At 37.6% G+C, this 19,863-nt stretch overlaps 1 protein-coding gene across 10 annotated transcripts in view; it reads left to right on the top strand.

The window, feature by feature from the left end:
- The window catches only part of CEMIP2 (cell migration inducing hyaluronidase 2), a 50,408-nt gene that overhangs the window by 13,453 nt on the left and 17,092 nt on the right, over nucleotides 1-19,863 (top strand). For 5 of the 10 annotated variants that reach the window (XR_012053076.1, XM_030258440.4, XM_072922489.1 and 2 more), the window contains exons 3-12: nucleotides 4,165-4,305; nucleotides 4,874-5,435; nucleotides 8,539-8,708; nucleotides 10,004-10,192; nucleotides 11,135-11,284; nucleotides 12,851-13,020; nucleotides 15,469-15,678; nucleotides 16,098-16,303; nucleotides 16,865-16,934; nucleotides 19,591-19,719. Coding sequence is in view for 9 of the 10 variants with exons in the window: in XM_030258440.4 (XP_030114300.4) it covers nucleotides 4,165-4,305; nucleotides 4,874-5,435; nucleotides 8,539-8,708; nucleotides 10,004-10,192; nucleotides 11,135-11,284; nucleotides 12,851-13,020; nucleotides 15,469-15,678; nucleotides 16,098-16,303; nucleotides 16,865-16,934; nucleotides 19,591-19,719 (1,997 nt within the window). In the remaining variant the exon portion in view is untranslated. Of the gene's footprint in view, nucleotides 1-3,870; nucleotides 4,068-4,164; nucleotides 4,306-4,873; nucleotides 5,436-8,538; nucleotides 8,709-10,003; nucleotides 10,193-11,134; nucleotides 11,285-12,850; nucleotides 13,021-15,468; nucleotides 15,679-16,097; nucleotides 16,304-16,864; nucleotides 16,935-19,590; nucleotides 19,720-19,863 lie in introns of those variants that run through there. The other 5 variants (XM_030258444.4, XM_072922491.1, XM_072922490.1 and 2 more) reach the window with 3 other exon arrangements.

The following is a 19,863-nucleotide window of genomic DNA, read 5'->3' as shown; positions in this document are numbered from 1 at the left end:
ATAAATAAGGATTAGTGTTGAGGGGAGAAAAGCATGAATGTTTTATAAGCATAATTATTTTTATCTGCAGAAGCTGTCTCATATGTGCACAAATTGTAGACAAAACTAAATCCTGTCTGTTTCAGCTGTAACTAAGGGAGATAGTAAAAATATGGTGAAGTAAAATAATCTAAAAATCTTTGAGAACCTATGCTAATAGTATGTGTTTGTTTATATGCAAATTGGGCAGGGAGTTTTTTTTGTTCTGTTAGCCCTGATTTTTTGTTTCCAGCTCATTTTAGAAAACTGGGCAACTTCTTTGTAATTTGAAGAATCTCTGAAATGTGTCAGTGGTTGTAAGGCAGCAACAGGTCCTGTGATCACAAAGTGTACATCCCTCTAGCCAATAACTCCTAGATGCTATGAGTTGTAGTTGCTAAATATTGATAGTACAGTTGCAGTGTGGTTGTTTTGATGACTTTGTTTGGGATTTTTTGCTGTTTTTAAGGCAGAAGTCAGGTGTCTAGAAGCTAAATAGGATTTTGAATTGAAACTGTTGGGATACTGTAATAACAGAATTGAAACTGTTGGCTATTGTAATAACAGACTTCTTAGTGGCTTTTGACATAGTAATCATAACGATGCTGTTTCCAAAGTCAGTGCAATACAGGCTGAACAAATCACATAATCGACTGAAGATTTCAGATGACAGTACAAAATAAATGGATGTATCCAACTGAAGTGCTCTTGGTGGTGGCTTGCTAAGATACCCCCTTGGGTGAAGTTGCTGAGCTTTTCTAATAATTGCAAAGGAAAATAACAAAACCTTAGGGACTAGTAAATGGAGGATCATTCATCTGTTATGATACATATTGCTTGTAATGGGTACATTTGCAGTAAGTACTTTCATTACAGACAAATTCTAGAGGAGACTGGAGGGTGACTTGCCAGTGAACACACTGAAATACTTTGGAGTGCAGCCAGGCTCTTCTTGGCGCTGTTGTACAATAAGACAAGAGTTAATAAGAAGCTCCACCTTAATATGAGGAAGAACTTCTTTGCTGTGTGAGTGACCATAGGCTGGGACAGATTTCCCAGAGAGGCTGTGGAGTATCACTGGAGATATTCCACAACTTTCTGGACAGAATTCCATGCAATGTGCTCTAGGATGACCCTGCTTAAGCAGGGAGGCTGGACCAAATGACCCACTGTGGTTCCTTCCTGCCATACTTATTCTATATGGCAAAACCCTGACATGAGAGAAACTCCTGACAGGCACTAAAGAAAGCCTGGCTGATGTTTTAATCTTGCAGTATGGTCACAGAAACTCCCCAAAAGTTTCCCAGCAGGTTGAAATGTTAATGTGCATAATAGCTCTGACCCAAGCACAACACCAGTTCCAGTTTGTTGTGCTTTTCTTCAGGACTAATTGGAAATCCATATTGTCAGAACTTTTAATGGCTGTTTAGAAGGCAGTGGAAGGAATGTGATGCTTGGTAGTTAATGCGTGTAAATTCTAAACTACTGCTATGCTTTCCCCAAAGGGAAGATGCTGCTTATCAGCATTTCTGTTCCTGCTTATCAACTGGTTTCTTTTTCCTCTTTGTTTCTGTATTCCTGACATCTACTCCTGACTCTTCTAAGGAGTCCTGAACACTGGAGATCAGGGAAAGCAATAGAAATACAATTTCCTTCCCCATTTCCCCAGGCTTCTGATGTGAGGTCAAGCTGGGGAGATAAGCTGGGAAAAGTTCTTCATTCTTCCAGCGCTCAGCTGGACCTTACTCAGAGTAAACAGGATCCTCAGAAAATTTAGCTGCCAAAGTCTTATAAACTTCTGCTGAACATAATACAACACTGATAAGTTTTCCCCAGAGGCTTTCAAAGTTCTAGACATGGTGTCTAAACAAGTAGAAAGTAACTATTTAGTTGTATCTTGGGAACTATTCCCTGCCTGTCTTTTTCTCCTGTCACATTTCATATGCTTCCTCCATGAAAGGGTCTAGCATTGGGTATTTTTTTTTGGTCAGGATGCTTTCTGTGAGAGGGATGGTGTACTTTTCCGCCACTACTTGTAGAAAATTTACTTATCTCCCCAGCTCTAATAGAAGCCACTAAACCTGAAAGAATGCTGACCCATTTTTACAGAAATATTTTGAAGCAGAGGCTTGACTTGAAAAATTTTCAACATGAGTGCCTAAATTTGTCAAGGTCATCACTACCTAAAGGTTTCTGGTCTGCCTTTCTGTTTTTATTTAACTTTAAGGGCAGTAACTGTTATCTGTAAAATCTACTTCATAATTTTGGAGATAACATATGGTGAACTTCTAAATATTCGATGATATTTTCATGCAGCCCACCACAATTGCTAAAGGAGAATTTCTAAATACTTTTGCTGAACATCTGATCTGCTTGCCAAAAAGTTGACCTGCTGTGCTCCAAGAGCATGCTTGCGTTACAGCAGTGCCTGATTCTGATTCTGATAGCTTTCTTGCTGGATTATAATGTACAATCGATTTTAAAATCATAATTTTTTTTAGTTACTGTTTTATAGTCTTCTTTCTGATTCAGCAGGAAAATATATGTTCGCTAGATTTCTCTTCAGTGAATCACACTAAGCAGAAGTCATCAGGTTGCTGACTCATGGTTTCCTCACACTGCCCTTCGCTACCAGCCAGGAAATAAGTGTTTCTTCACAGTGCTTGTGTGTGTGGTGTCTGGGGAAAAGGGATTAGGGACTCTGCATGAGTCAGGCATTAGGCTTGCCTTTATCCGGTGAGTGCTCAGCAGTCTTGCTGATTGCATCTCCTTGCTTTTTGGCTTTCCCTCGTGTTGAATTACATTTTCTAAAAGCTGTCTTCATAGGATCCTCCCAAAAGATATTATATTGCTTTTATTTTCATAATACTATTTGTCTGCCTTCTGCCCTTTCTGCAGTTTGCTAATTTTTCCCCACTGGTAGTCAAATCTTGGTTTATGTGGCTTTTCTGGGTTGGGAGGGATTTGAAATGTGGAGAGTTAATACAAAAGGAAGAACATGTCTCTTAGCAAAACTAAGGCTGGCTTGTATTAAACTTGTGGATAGGTTTTGGTTTCTTTAGTTATTGCAGGAATGGACTATAGCTTTTTGCTTCCGAAGTAGCACTTCAGAAGTGTGGGTGTATTTCTTGAGAAGACAGGATGTGAAAGAGTTATTTTGGCTGTTAAACTCAGTTGACCTGCTAACATGTTTATTTTGGCAACTTTTTGATTGTCTTTTGCACAGGAAAATATCTTTAATATTTATTTTTTTTAATATTTATTTTTAATTTTGATAAGGTAATCCAAGGAATTGACTTTCCAGTTTTTATAGTGTGTCTATGCTTTCACATTACTCAGATGCTTAGTTTGTTAAAGAGGTGTGTGGTATAAATACTACATTGCTGTAACTTTGTCAGAAATCATACAAGCCTGTCACTTCTTGCTGTTGCCTCTCCTTCTCTAGCCTTGTAGCTTGGTTTGTAGCCTGCATAGGCCATGGCTTTCAGCAAGGACTGAGTGCGTCTTGTGTAGTTTGTAGCCTGATATTTAGGCTGACTTCCTAAGGGATACAAATTTTTAAGTTAGAGCCAAATGTCTCATGTCCTGGGAAACTACTCTAGCTAGTTAGGTATTATACTCAGGGTATAATATGTTCAGGGTGTCTTGTCCCTCCTGCAAACTTCCTGAGAGAATGATTTGATTGTTTAAAAGTAAGAAGGGATCAACCCTTCTGACAGGGTTGGGACCTTGAGGAGGTGGGATATTTAGATGCTTTACAACCATGTTAGCCTAGTTAGCTGGCTGAAGGCTTCCAGTGCTCAGTGATGGCTCTCTGACTGCATTCTGCTTATCTCTTCTCATCTTCTACAGGTGAAGTAGCAGATAAGAGAAAAATCAGATGTGGTTCAAAAGTATCTATGGTCAATAATGTGTGGTCAAGAGTAGTTTAATTCAGTAAAAGAATGCCTTCCTACCCCCGAGACTTGCAGATGTTTTTCCAGTGTCTTTTGGCTATTCAAATGCAATGACTGCAGTATCGAACGCACATAAGGATGTGGGAGTCCTCTGTGGGTGACTGACCCTTTCTTGCTTTTGTTCATCCTAATGCCACCTTGATTTATTTGATGTTTGTTTCTTAAAGTTGGATTTCACATTGCATTGCAGAGAATTGTCCTGATCAGAATCCTCGCCTTAAAAACTGGAGCCCTGGAAAGGATCCTGAAAAACGAGTTATTATCAAAAAAGGGGATTTGTTTCGTCTGAACTCAGACGCTACAGTACACTCTATAGTTATACAGGATGGAGGTATGAAATAGCAAGATGAACACCTTGCTTCAGTGTCCTGCATATTTTTTACTTCTGTGATTGCACAAAAATATGTTGAAATTTTTATCTTGCAGCTTATTGACTTATTGATAAGCTTAAGTTATCATGCTTTTTTACTTTTCAGCCTGCTGCCAGGTCAGATATATCATTCAGAGATTAATTATTTTGATGATACTAGAGTATCATGATACTCTAGTATCTTTTCAGTGCAGCATTGATGTAGTTTTCTGTGCAATATAGGAAAACAAGGTTGTTTAGTAGCCTGTGTGGTACTCAATCTGTTCGTCCTCCAGTGGTAACTGTTGTATATTAGTAGTCCTACCAAACAGGAAGAAAAAGAATAGGAATAAACCAGAAAATGCTTAGAAAGATGAACCACAATTGGTAGCAGTTACTTTATCAAATTTTCTTAAGTATATGTAAGCTTAATTCATGGGTGTGAAAAATAAGTCTGTAATTTTTCTGTTGTTCTTTCTGCAAAACATGTTTATTTGAGTCTCTCTGAATTTTGCTTTGATGTACAGAAAGTATTTTTTTTTTCCTTTAGGTTTACTTGTTTTTGGTGATGATAAGGAAGGTTCTAAAAATATTACCTTGAGAACTCGATTTATCCTGATAAAGGATGGTGGAATGCTTCATGTTGGAGCAGAGAAATGCCGCTATAAATCCAAAGCAACTATTATTCTGTATGGGAAGTCAAATGAAGGTGCTGATGTGCCAGAATTTGGCAAAAAATTTATTGGCGTGGGCCCTGAAGGAACGCTGGAGTTGCACGGGCACCAGAAGGTATCATGGACTCTTCTGTCAAAGACTATATATTTCTCAGGGCTGGCCTATGGTCATTATACATTTAAAAAGAATTTTTCCCGAGGACTAAATGTTAGAGTGATCGATCAGGATACAGCAGAGGTTTTGGAAGTGCTGAAGTTTGATACTCATGAATTTGCAGAGGAAAGCTTAAAGCTCCAGAACTTACTGAAAAATGGGCATCCTGGTCGCATTATTGCTATTGCTGTAGGAGATTCAGCTGCTAAAAATCTTTTGGAGGAAACCAGAGTGACTATTCAAAATCTTCTGGGAAGTAGGTTTGTCAGAGGATTAAGTTACAGGTAAGTAATTTATTTGCCCTTTTGAGCTGATTAAAGATGATGTGCAGGTTCTGCTGTGGGATGTTTGTTATACTTTGACAGTTCATAAGGTTTTCAGAGTTCTTGGTGTTGTACATAGAGCTGCAGTAATAGCATTCAGTTAGCAGTACAGTGCAGAGACTGGTGTCTGTGTGACAGATTTTTTTACTTACTCAAAATTGCTTGCTTTCACTCTTCTTTATAGAAATTAAACTAAGACATAGATAACAGTCAGTAGGTGAAGCTTTTAATTTGTATGACTTTGGAAGAGCAAGGAGTGCAACTAAAGGATCTCTAAGGTTCATTCCAATCCAAAGGGATACTAATCCCAGGTATCAAACATCTTATTCATACTTCTGTACTGTTGAAATAAAAGTACATTACCTCTCTGAGTTCTCGAAGGAACTGACCTGTCAACTTCTTTTATGATTGACATGCAGTTACAAGATGTTTCTTTATCTTTTGACCATTCTTTTCGGTTGGTCAGGATTTGGATGGTGCGACAGTAGAAGAGGTATAACAGGAGTTATTAAAGCAGGAAACTTACACTGCTCCTCATTGCTCTTCATTTAGCCGTTGCAAATGGCTTTTTGGTGTGCATGTTCTGGATTTGGCTTTGTGTCAAGAGGGTTGTCCACACTGCTCTGGGCAACACAAAGCAACGTGCCCAGATGACTAGGGAGGTCCTGGGTAGTATCAGCAATAATGTGGTTCGCATGGCAGTGCTGAACTGGGCACTGGTGAAGCCACACCTTGAGTCCCTTACTACAAGAAAGACCAATGTCTGAAATGTGTCCAGAGAAGGACAATGGAGTTGAGGAAGGGTCTAGAGTGTAGTAAGTCATATGAGGAGATGCTGAGGAAGCTGAGAATGTTTAGCCTGAACTAAGGGAGGTTTAGGGGGACATTATTGCTCTCTACTTGTTGGGGGTGGAGGTGGGGGGGTGGGCAGTGTCTTCTCCTCGGCAACCAGTGACAGAACAAGAGGATGTAACCTCAAGCTACATCAGGGGAGGTTTACAGTTGAATACAGGAGGAATTTTGTAAGGGAAAGGTATATTAAGCATGGGAACAGACTGTCCAGGGAGATGGTGGAGTCATCATCTCTGGAGATGTTCCAAGAAATGACTGGATGTGGTACTTGGTACCGTAGTCTAGTTGACAAGGTGGCCATTGGTCGAAGGCTAGACTTGATGATCTTAGAGGTATTTTCCAGCCTAAATGATTCTGTGATTGTGTGCTGGCAGTACAAGTAAAAAGTATACCCAGTCTGTTGTTCTTCTATTGGGATGGTGTTGTATAACCTCTTCATGTTGTCCAGTGTTTTCCAGGAAATTGGTCATTTGGTTTTTCCATTCTATTCTTATCCCTTGCTATCCCCTGACATCTGGATTCCAGTTAGTTTCCTCCCTGTGCTTTGGCAGAGGCAGGCTGGCGTGTCAGTCAGGATGGCATGTTCTGACCTCAGTTCCTGTCAGGATTACATTTGTGTCACTGGCTATGTAAGCACAGGGGTGTGGAATGGAATGCTCTTGCCTCTGAAGCAGTTTGGTCAAGAGTGCCAAGACCTGGATGTCCTGTAGTAGAATACCACTTACTGAAAGCTGTAAAGCCTGTGTGGCTTCACGTTGCTCAGTCTGTGGTGCAGCCAGCCCAGCATGGCCTGAGAGATGTATGTTTCTGGGGTTTGTCTCTGCCTATGACCTCCACATCAGTTTGTCTGAAATTAGGAACTTCAGCTTGTAACTGGGAAGAAGCAGCTTTTTTTTCCCCTCTCTGTTGACCTGGTCCTTGTCTGCTTTCCATAGTTAGTTAAGGCTCTGTAAGCACGTAAAATTGTTTTCTTCTGTGGTGGAAGATAGGCAGGAAGCTGTCCCTGATGGCTTGCTCAGGAAAAGCAACATCATTTTCTTAAACCTATAATGGTAGTGAAAAAGATGTCAGCGTGGAGGTGAATACTCCACTACAGCCCTTTCCCCTTCTACTTCTTCCTGCAACACATGGAATGCAAAGCATGCATCAAAATAACTTAATTTTAAATGTTCGTATGTGAAATGTTCAGCTTGTTTGCTGCTGCTACTAAAAAGCTGACCCAGTATGTACTATTTCTGTGAACATGTTAATGCTAAAGTATTATTTGGCTTTTTGATCCCAATCAACAAAAACATCAAGAAGGGTTAAAATAAAGGCAACTGGAGAAGGTGGCTTTAATATCTGCCTTTGAATCAATCATTAGCAACAGACGCAGTCCAGCTAGCTGACACTGTTTTCACTTGGGTGAATGATTCAACTTTAGTGATGCAAAATTGTCTGGCTTTCTTATAGATGATCTTGACTGCTTCCTTTGCACATGTGGTAATGGCTGTATAGAGCAGTAAAGGACAGCAAAATAAACTTGTTTTTTTGAACTTGGTGACAGCTATCTGTGGCACATGGTTTGCTTTCAATTTCCAAACAGTTACACACGAGTGGTGTATTGTACGAAGGTTGTGTAACAGCATGCATTTCCTTTTCTGGGTCTGAGCATCCTGAAATTTTCAAAAGCTATTGCCTGTCTGGCACAGGGATGAGCACCAATGTCTGTGGTGATGCTGGCTGTGTCATCCCTCCTGGCCTGAGGAACACATGGTCCCCTGGAGTCCTGACTGCTCCTTTGGGGTGTTGCTGGCAAATGGTAGGGGGCTATGGCAGGAACATTGGTACTGACTCCTGCTCCTCCTGGGCCCTGTGAAAGCTGTTTGGGAATAGGATCCTATGTGGCTTTTGTCACACATCTCTAGCAATTTTTGGAAAAATGTGTGTCTTGTTCAATGTTTAACTAAAAGTGTATATGAAAGCCCTCCCCAGTAAGAGCTCTTATTTGCCAGTTTGTGTATAGGACACCTAGTTACTTTATACTTTTTTTTTTTCTCTGCTGTTATGTCTGCCCATGTCCTTCTACATTTTGAAGTTGCATTTTAAAATTAATTTTTGGAAGAGCGAGCAAAAGGGTTTTTTATGACTTCTATACTCCTTGCCTTTCCTGGTTTTATAAAGAATTTTTAAAGGGCCATTATATTTAAACATTTACTTTTGATTTTCACAGGCAAGCCTGGGCTTTAGTTGGTGTCATAGGTGGTGGAAATTCTTCCTGTAATGAATCAGTGAGAAACTATGAAAACCACAGCACTGGTGGGAAAGCTCTTGCTCAAAAAGAGTTTTTCACACTGGATGGTCAGAAGTTTGTTGTGAGAGCTTACAGCGAATGGAATGATGGTAGGAAAGTGTTTTGTGAAATTCTACATTTGAGGGAAAAAGAAAAAATACATATGCAAAATTCATATGCAAAAATTCATATGCTTTTTTTTCACTAAAACTTCTGGTTGCATTTTAAATTTTTGAGTGCTGCTATAAGTTATTTTTTCTTGCTATGGATGAAATAGGAGGACACAGTTCTTCAGTACTACCTATTTTCGCACTCTGTATACAGGATGTGACCAGCATAATATTAAGTCTTAAATTCTAGTATATTTAAAAGAAGATAGGAATTGTATAAGTTTTGACACTTTTAAAATTTATTTTCATAATTTGGCAGTTCATGTATATTTAAATCAGGCTTCTGAGATATTGATTATGGTACAAAAAACCAAAGGAAAAAAAAAAAAACCAAAACAAACTACAGAAACCAAAATAAATGTTTTAGTCTTGCTACAATTTTTGGTTGCTCTTAGAGTGCTGAGATTTAGGCAGCCATTCTGATACAGAGTTGAATCTTTGGTATAAAAAGCTAGAAAACCTGCCACTTGCTTGGTTTTATCCTTTATTAATTTTTTTAAAATTTAAGAAATCTTTGAGTTTTTATGGGTAATAATTTCTTTCTCTTTTTAGAATTACTAAATGCTACTGTGTTTTCCTCAAAAAATTTTATGGTACTTATAAAGTTAAAATTTTTTATGGTAGTTATTTGTTAGGCAGTTGAGCTATTTGTTACTACCCCTTTACTGTTCTTGATAGCCCCATGAAAATGTAAAGACTTACATTTAAAGAATACATCTTGTACTTACTGACGCTGTAGAATTAGGTTCAAGAGTTAGCAAAAGCAGCTGAACTTATGCAAATTCATCGTAAGCTGGTGTGTACAATTTAGTCTACCAAACTTTTCTATTAGATCTGCTTAAAAAAGGAAGTCCTCTACTTTGTTTTCCATGTCCGTGATTACATCTATACAGTTTAAAATGGCAAAAAAATGTCATTTTGTCATTTGAAACAAGCAGAGGTAGCTGGACCTACAAATTACTGCCATATGATACAGGGTTTTATGAAGGAAAAAAAAAAATCATAGATTATTCCAGTCACCATTAGTTCTGTGTTTTCCCTTTGTTTTGTTTGAGATCCAGTTAGTAAACAAGCTGTAAAAGCATCTCACACTGGCATGTTTGAGGTCAGAGTTGTACTTTAGGGGGCTTTGGGGCCTGCAAAATCTCATACATATTTTAATAGTATCTTCTTGGGAATTGTTTCATATAAAGGTGACTGTAATCTTTGTTTATTTTCTTTTTTTTTAAAATTAGGTGTTCCAATATCAGGCTTCCAGGTGGAAGCAGTGGGTGGAGTAATACTGAATCTTCTAGATGATGTTAGTAGCTGGGAGCCAGGAGACAGGATTGTGGTTGCAAGCACAGACTATTCGATGTATCAGACTGAGGAATTCACCCTCCTTCCCTGCACAGAGTGTACCAAGCATCAGGTTAAAGTCAAAGGTATGATCACCACCTGAAGATCTGTGTGAAATATGCATTTGCTGCTGGACGTGCCCTTGTGGTGTAAGCAGTAAAAACCAGCCTTTTCTCAAATCGCTGTATGGGTTTGTTTCCACATAAACAGATATGTAATTCTCCTTGCTGTAAAATGACTGTGTCAGGTCTGCCTCGCAGCTCACTGTGCTAACTTTTCTTTCTCATTTCTTCCCAGGCTCATTAAATGCCTTATTTTTTTTTCCAGTAGGGTTAGGCTTGTTTTCCTCCCTTGGCTCCTTTCTGTCTTTTCATGTATAAAGCTCTCTTTATATATGCTTGAATAGCTATTGTGGTCATTTCTTGCTTCTCTTGCCTTAAATGTCCTTCTCATCTTTTGAACTGTTATCATAATTTTTTTTCTGTTTCTTTCCTTATTACAAAAGTAGAAATAAAAACAGGAAGGAAAAAAGAAAATTGCAATACTTGAACCTGTACCTTTTTTCTTTTTTCTCCTTTCGCTCAGTCTCCTTTTTACCACCTCCCCAACAAAATGGTTATAAAATAAGTGGCCCTTCCAAGATTTTGCTCTCACAGGATATCCCTGAGTAGTTGCAATCTGTTTTTCCTTTGGGTGTGATGCACAAGTAAATGGTCATGCATGTTGTTGACCATTTCCTTTTTATTTTCTGAGTCATTCTGCTTGACATCACAAGAGCCTCCCATGGGACTGGCTTGCCAGCTATGCTGGCGTCTGTGTTTTCCTTCTGCTGCTCCACACCTGCTCCATGGTGCTGCCCTCCCCCTTGGTGTCCTCCAGCTTCTGGTCTGGAGCTACAACTCTCGCTCCTGGTGGGCTGCAGTATCAGCCCATAGCACAAACTAACAAGTGTTGTTCTGCAGTGTTGGTTTGCAGCTGCTCACGGGTGCCCTTCTCAGTCTGGTTTTGTCCTCTTAATTTCTGCACAGTGCCACTTCCTCTTCTTCAAAGTGCTCTTCATTCTCGGAAGTTCTCTGTCAACACCCTCAGATTTCCCTGTCCACCTCTGCCTCAAGGGACTGCCAGTCTGTCTGTTCCTCTGGTGTTGAAATTTGCTTCTCACACATTTGTTAGCATGGGTTAGTATGTTTTACTGCATTGAGAAATCTCAAGTATGAAGAAAACATATCCACATTTATATTATTACACCATCAGAGAATACCAGTTTGAGTAAAGCTGCAGAGCTAACTTAGTGCTACCGAACATGATATTTCCTGAGCTTTATGTGTCATGTGATGTGTTTTATTTGGCACAGTGTTTTAAAGAGCAAACTTAACTGAAAGGTTGCAGTATGAAGTTTAAGAAGTTTCTTGTGACCACTGAGTAGTGTGTGTATTGACTGTATTTCATCTTAGAAATTGTGTGCTGTGAAAAAGCAACTGCTTTTAAAGATTAAAAAAATCCCATTTTACAAGATATATGATATGGTGTAAAACACAAAATCATGGCCTTTTTTTTTTGTTTTTCCCCAAGTTAATGCTAACTAAAAAGATTTTAAAGGAGGTGAATTTACAGTCAACTTTCCCAGCTGGGGCTCTTGGCCACCCTCAATGTAGTTTTCTTTGTCACAGTAATAGATACAGTTTTAAAAAATCCCCATGCTACCCTACATATTTGTTCCGCAATGAATGAATTTTCTCTTTAGTGGTAAACTTGACATAGTGATGAACGTATAATCTTTTGAAATTATTTCTTGCATTGTTTTACTAGGTTTTTTGCTGGTTCACCTGTTTGTAGTAGGAAAACTAAAAAGTATTGTGTTGTAGTAGCCATGGTTGCTCTTTCCACACTTGATTTCTTGGGTTTCTAGTCAAATATAGGGAAAAACAGTAGGCAAGCCTTTAGGGGGAGGAGTGCAGTCCCATTTAGAGATGTTGCTTGTCTTTTTAAATCTTCAGGAGTAGATACAATGTTAGTGTCACTCTTAGTTCTGCTTCACGTTGTGGTAGTTTTTGCTTATATCCTTTTTTCAGGCTTGGAAGGATAGTGATAATCTGTATTCAAGATTTCAATAAATGCATTTTTTAAGGTTTACAAAACCAGATAATTTTCTTACTTCCAATGAGAATTTGATTAGTTTTTTGTAGAAGGGTGTGAAACCAGACTATCTCCTTTTCCCTAATTTCCTCTTTCTTAAGTGGCTATTCTGAAGATGCATAAACAGGAAATTTATTAAGGAAAGCAAGTCCTTTTTACTTTTAGGAGGAGATCAATGCAGCATTTTCAAACAGTGTTTTGGCTTCACTTTCAGTTCTTAATTTACCTTTGAAACAGATTAAGCAGCCAGCATATTTTTTTCTTTTAAAGCAAGTCTACATCTGTGTTTCACTAAAAGTTTGATAATTGGATTAATAAGCTCTTCTTTATTTTTTTCCCATTCTGTTCACAAACTATTGGATTGAAACTATAAGATGCACTTGCAAACAAAATGATGATATTTTGTGAGGATTGCTTTCTTATTAAAATGAAAAAGACATCTACCATAAGAAAAGCTAAGAGAAAGCAGAATGTTAAGGAAGAGGAATGCATGGGTTTTGTTGCTGTGGTTATATTTCTTATTTATGTAAGTTGATTCTGGTTTTAATCCATGGTGCCTTTTTCCTTTTTTTTTTTTTTTTTCTCCTATTTCAAAACTTGTTGGACAGAAAACCCTCAGTTTCCTCATGTAGGAGAAGTAATTGATGGAGTAGACATGAGAGCAGAAGTTGGAGTTCTTACAAGAAACATCCTAATAAAGGGGGAGACAGAAAATACCTGCTATCTTGAAAAGGAGTGTCAGTTCTTCAGTTACGATACATTTGGTGGACATATCAAGGTTTGAAAAACATTTTAAATTAACTTTATGTCATATAAAAGCATATTAAGGACAAAAATATTAATGTTTAACTTCAAGGGATTTGAAAACTTAAAGAACATCAGTTCATTCAGTTGCTTTGTGTGAAAATTACTTTGTTCTTGATTAGATTTAATCCAGATTAGACCTAATTCCTCAAGATTTAGTCTGCAGTATTGAAGGAAGGGATATAATGTTCAAACCGTTCTAGAAATGTCCAGCAGGTACTGTAACATTGTATAGCAGGAATGGAACAAGTGGCATCCATGGATGTGCATCCTATAACATTGCAGAATGAAACTTGATTTCCCAAGTATTTCTCTTCCTTCCTCTGACTGCCTTTGTACCTTCCCAGGTGGTGAGCATTGAATCCTAATTCAGATTTGCCATCTGAACCTGAGCACGAGAGAGGCATGGAGGGGGAAGAAACCTACTTGTACTATGGGGTTTTATATTTAGTTTCTTAAAATTCTGAAAGTACTACGGTTCTATAAAAAAAACTGTTTCAAATTTCTTGTATTATAAACATAAACAAAGCTGAGAGAATGTTCTAGAAACTAGTATTTAAACTTGTGTTCACTTACATTTTTAGATGAAAGATTTGAGGAGTAGTGCTTCAGTGATGCAAGAGAAGTTTGAGGCCTCAAATTTTAATTGCAAATATATTTGTGCTCATTATGTGGTCATCACATTTCAAATCTCTTTCTAATGTATTTGGATACAAATTTTACTTTCCTAGTGGTGGCCATAATAGTGGGAAAGAAAATAAGCCCTTTTCTACTATGTGGCAGCTTTTGTTTTGTGGAAGAAGGTAGGTAGACTAAAGACGTTAAGGGTTCTAGATAATGTAATGAAAGAAGATAATGACAAGTTGTGAATCTTGCTAAGAGTGACCTTGATTGCCACAGAAGTGTAAGTAAGCAGACCTTCAGTTTTCTGGAAGGTAGAAAAGAAAACAAACATTTTGACTCATTAAAGTTAAATTGTTCCCAGGAGAATGAGTAGTGAGTGTCTGCTGCCAAACCTAGACTTCAGCACTGAAAGTATTTTTGGCTTATGCTAATCTTACATGCTCAAGCAGAGGGATCCTAGATGTTAAGAAATGTAATAGCTTTTGAACATCCTGAATTTTGTACTGGTCACTAGTTCAGTAGCCTAAACGGGGCTTAGTAACAGTGAGGAGAGGTTTTTTTGCAGTTTTGGTGCTTTTCAGTAGTAAGAGCTAGAGATTAGAGGAGCCCAAAAGGTCAGGTTTTGACTATCCCTCTGTATGTTAGGTATGGAAACCCTAAGAGTTCAGTTAGAGAAGAAGAAAAAAAATTTACTGATTGCCGTACAAAAATTTATATTTTTGATAAATACTCAGTATAAGTTAATAAAATGAAGTTACAAAAAAAAAGTAGTGTTTGTTTTGGTTTCTGTTTTTTTTTTTTTAATTTTGGTTTTTAACTCAGGTTAGTTCCTTGCAGTTTAGCTGTTGCATTTGAATTATGCTTTTCTAGCAGGTGAGGTGGAAGAAAATACTTTCCTGCATAACTGGTACCACCCCATTATGACTTTACTTCATACACAGTAATGTTTCTGGGAAGTTGTATGATTGTGAGGGTTATTTCATATATTCCTCAGTAAAGACATTTCTTTGGAGTGCAGTGTCCAGTTTTGGGTTCTCATTGCAATGAAAATGTAGATGCACTGGTCTGTGTCCTGGAAAGGTGGGTGGCAGTGTGTGATGATGAGCGATGGGGAGCTGAGAGGAGAGATATTATTGCTGTCTTCAGGTACTGGTGAGGGTTCAGAGTGGCTACAGCAGTTCTTGGAGGTGCACAGCAAGAGGAAAAGAGGCAATGTGGGACCAGGCTTAAAGAAGGCAAATAAAGCTCACATACTGGGAAAGAACAAATTGATGTCATAAGCATCTTTGTGACTGGAGGTATTCTCTGAGCAGATGTCTTATGGAGCTGACCCAGCACTGTGCTCTCAACTGGGCTAGGTATCTCAACAGGTTCCATTGAATCTCCATTATTCTGTAGTTTTTATTCAGCTAAGCTTGTCCCAGATGGACTGTGCTGGTGCAGCTTCTTTACAGACACAACCAGATATGGGTGACTTCTGTTTGATTGGACAGTACTTGTAAGAATATTTAATGTGCAACCTGGTAAAGACCAAACAGTAAAGTGTGGCAATATGTCTGGTGAAAATTCCTCTGTTGTAGCCGCATGGAAATTTAAATTTTGAAGTCATATATTAAGGATACGGTTTTGTAGGGCTTCTACAAGACAGTAACCTTAGTTCTAACTTTTATTGTGTTGGTCTGTGGCAACTGTGTACATCTAGCTTCTGTACATTTGAGATAGATGATGTATTAACTTGAATTTCCATTGGTTAAAAAGCAAATAATTGGTTTTTCCCTCTGAACTTCATTTTTTTTAGATTCTGAAGAATTTTACATCTGTTCACCTTTCCTATGTGGAATTGAAGCAAATGGGCCAGCAGCAGATTGGAAGTTACCCTGTTCACTTTCACCTTTGTGGGGATGTGGATGAAAAAGGAGGATATACTTTTAAAACTTATCTGGAAGGTCTTGCTATTCATCACTGTTTTTCCAGATGTGTGACTGTTCATGCAACTAATGGTTTGCTGGTAGGTGTATGGGGAATAAAACATATTGTCTTGGGATAAATATTATAAAGAGCATGTAGACACCAAAATAATCTCATCCCTTCTGCAAATCCAATGCTCAGCAATGGTTTTCTTATTTCAGTGGATAAATAAATTACTGGAAACAGTAATTTAACAGTTAAACCATTCTGTTTTTTCAGATTCATACAGCAGCTAGCAGTGAGACAGCTGTGAGACAGCTAAGCTCTCAAGACATAGCAGTGTGTTTGTAAGGGATGAATAAAACTATGTGCTTGAATCATCTGAGCTGCTGATACTGACACTTTATTTGTAGCTGTGCCAAGATAGTAAAACTAGATGGTATTTGTCAAATAAATCTCAGTAAATGCTGTTATGAATAAATGCATGAGAAAATGCATAATGAACTTGTATTTCTACAGATAAAGGACACCATTGGCTATGATACCCTAGGTCACTGTTTCTTCATAGAAGATGGCATTGAGCAGAGGAATACTTTGTTCCACAACCTTGGGCTAGTCACAAAACCAGGCACTCTGCTACCAACAGACAGAAACAGTAGCATGTGTATTGGGATTAGGGATAAGGTATATGGAAGTTATGTCCCAGTGCCAGCCACAGATTGCATGTGAGTATGTCATGATGAAAAAGTAAAACCCAGCTGGCTGCAGCAGTTAAACTGCTGATGATCTTTTGACAAAATGCAGATGGAAACATTTTTATCTATAATTTAATTAATGTAGTTCATATAGTACTGGTGTTTAAAAATAGCAATAAAAATAACATTTAGTCTTCTATTAAATAAAAAAAAATGTTTTCTAGGATTATTGTTGTTTCTTGGGATACTTGGGATCTTAAAAGTCTGTTGAACATCACTGCTGTGTAAATTTATCCATATTCTGAAGTTGTCACCACTATATTTTCTGAATACTACTTGTTTCTTGTGAAAGCTTCTTAAATCAGTTTATCATTGCATAGGATAACTGCATAGCATTAAATACAATACTATGCACCAAATTAAATAAAAGGCATTTTTGACTTCTAGATGTGGAAGGTTTTGTGATTTGTATTTTGAATGTGAAGTAGCTACTTCATCAGTTTACCTTTTTCTGATGTGCATGTTAAAAAGGGAAGATATTTCTGTTGGAGATAGAGGTTTTCTTTAGTAACTAGTTTCTGAATATTTCAGGGCTGTTTCAACATTCTGGATTTCTCATCCCAACAATCATCTTATAAATAATGCAGCAGCAGGCTCACAGGTAAGGCATATGGGTGTAATTAATGACAAACTACTTACGACACTGGCATCTGCAAAATCTGCAACATTTACACTGCCAGATATACATATATTTTCTTGTTTTGTATATGCATCTTTTTATGTTTGGCTGCATATTGACATTGAAAGTGCAGGGTATGTCTTGGTCTGCATTTAAGTGACACCTAAAATCTCTGTTGTGGCTGCACCAGAGGAGATCTCCTCTTCTTTGTCTTTAATAGACCTGGCAGTAGTGTCAATCATGTAAAAATGTAGAAATCATGTAGAAATGTAGTTGTCTGTTTAGAAATCCTTTTATTTTCACAGAACTGATGCATTTCATATTAAGTCTTCTGTATTTTCTGTAGCTTGTCATGAGTTTAGTGACAGCTCTGCAAGAGCTGTAGTCATTGGAATGAAGAATTACTACAAAAAGGTGTTCACTGTGTAAGAAACAGCTAAAATGCTTCTTTTCTGTCAGTGGTTAGTCAATTGATTCCACCTAGTGACTGCTGATACGGCATTGCTTGTTCTGAACCTTGTATTAGTGCAAATATCTTGTCATAGCTGCCTATGATAAAGAGGTCTGTATATACTGTGCAGGAGGGGATTGGAGTTTGTTCTATATTGGATGAGAGGCTGAGACATGTAAGGTTTTTAAGTGGATTTTTCTGAAGAGATCAATGGGAATGTAAAATAGGAAAGGTTATTGACTGTTGTTGCAAAGACTCTGGTGTTGGAAGAATATGAGCCTGTATATTTATTATGGATAACATTTATCCATAAACAATAACATTTATAGGTAAATAATTTATTTATTAACAGGTGACTGTTATTAACAAACAGAATAGGATTCACAAAACTTAGCTGAATTAAAATATTTGGAATATTAAAAAAAATCAGAAAAATTAATTCTGTTTTTGTCTAATTCTTGTTGCTTTTATTGTAGTGCATTTGTTTCTGTTTGGTTTTTGACTGTGGGATCTGGATTCACTTCCAAAATTAAACCAGTTATTTTTTGTCCAAGACAGGTCTTTCAATTTTGCCTACTTTATGTAATATACCTAGTTTAGGCTTTGCAGGCTAAGTTAAACAGCTTTTTTTGCTGCTTTATCTGGTGCTTAAGTCCTGCAAGGTCTTTTTATGCCTGTGTAGCTTATCCCAGTAGGTGTTACTTGCTTTTGTTAGCAGGATGTGCCTGACTGGAGCAAGCATTTTTGTCTTACAAAGTTTAGCCACTCTGATATACATCCCTTGCATGGATGTAAACACATTAGTATAAAGGGACCACAGCTTATTGTTTCGGAAATAGAACAATTCAAATGTGTTCACACAGGCTGCACTATGGAGCTTTTGCTGGTATAAACTAGAGCAATTCACAGCCAAATAATTTCATTCCTCCCCAAGGTCTTTAGTTATGCAGCGAAGCGTATTGTAAGGCTCTATAGGCTGTAGATGTTGCTTTTGTTCTGGTGTGTATGAGAGATGAGAGAAGGGAAAAACCCCAACATTTTTCATATTTCTGAATGTTTGCAGATGCTTAACAAGCTTTTAAGTTTATCTGAGTCTATTTTCCAAGCATCAGGGGGTGTTTTGGGTAAAATTTGAGTCTGCCAAGCACAGAGCTGTACTTAATTATATGTGAGGTAAGATTTTGGTATGTTTATTAATGGAACTTCCATATTTGCTTTGTAATGGTTAATCACCAGAAATGTCAGTGCATCATCATTACACTCTGGGATGGGACCATTACTGTAAAGTAGAATTTCCAGCACTCATTGGAAAATTAGTATATTCTTGGAGTGAAACACATAAAATCTTTTAAGCCAGGGTGAGCTGGCTTTATCCATGATTCTTGAAAAGGTTGATCACTGTTTTTCCTGAGATGGGGCACCCAATATTTTTTAGCTACCATTTAATTCTTTAATGTGCCTTTAATGTGTGGGGTGATTTTTTTTTTAAGGGCACACAGCCTATGGTCACGAAAAAGTTTTGAACTCTGTAGGTGTCTCCAGTGCAGATGTTGTCATGATGCCACCTCTTGCAAACACAGATGTAGTTGAAAGGGGAATTTTGTAGGATTAATTTAGCAGATAAATCCAGCTTCTTTAAGAGCAGATATATTAAAGAGTATAGAAAATGAACAGATACTAAAATTATTACTGCATGTCATTGGCACAGTGCCCCGAACTGGCCAGACTTCTTGATGTGCTTTTTTTTTTTTTTTTTGTCTGCTGAAAGCTCTTGAGGGCTTTTTTGGCTGTGCCTTTTAAATTTTGATGGAAGCAGAGATGAACCAACCTTAACAGACTGGAAGAGTAAGGATAGGAGGAATGATTTTGTGTATCTTACTGTGAATAGTATTATCTACTAGTAAAGGAAAATCTAGTGTGTGGGATGACATAACTGATGCAGAAGTTACAATTATTTGGACTCTTTTTTACTTTGAAATATTGGAACATCTTAAATATGTGATGTTGAATGGCTTCACTGAGAAGCAAAAGACTTTTTAGTTGATATTATCCACTAGAATGTAGCCTTATTTGCAAAATCACACATTTTCACTGGTTAAATTTTTGTTTGGAGTCTTTATTTGAAAATATGTATCAGCACCAATAATAGTATCAGAATCACTTACATTATTCTCTCATTACTTGCAGGATGCTGGAATATGGTATTTGTTCCACAGGGTTGCTACAGGAGATTCTCACAGTCTAGCCATCGAAACCAAATCAGAGCTTACACCCCTAGGAATCTTCTATAACAACAGGGTTCATTCTAATTTTAAGGTAATGTAGTATGTTATTAAAAAAACAGTGAAGTTTTATTTTCTCAGTATTCTATATTGTAGCTTGTCTGTTTGCATTATAAGCTGGGTAGGAGATTAGATTTTATGCTGTGTTTGAGCTCTACTGTAGAACAATGTATAATCA

This window comes from Taeniopygia guttata, chromosome Z, assembly GCF_048771995.1.
Source record: "Taeniopygia guttata chromosome Z, bTaeGut7.mat, whole genome shotgun sequence".
NCBI lineage: Eukaryota > Metazoa > Chordata > Aves > Passeriformes > Estrildidae > Taeniopygia > Taeniopygia guttata.
This window is presented reverse-complemented; position numbering and strand designations above follow the sequence as displayed.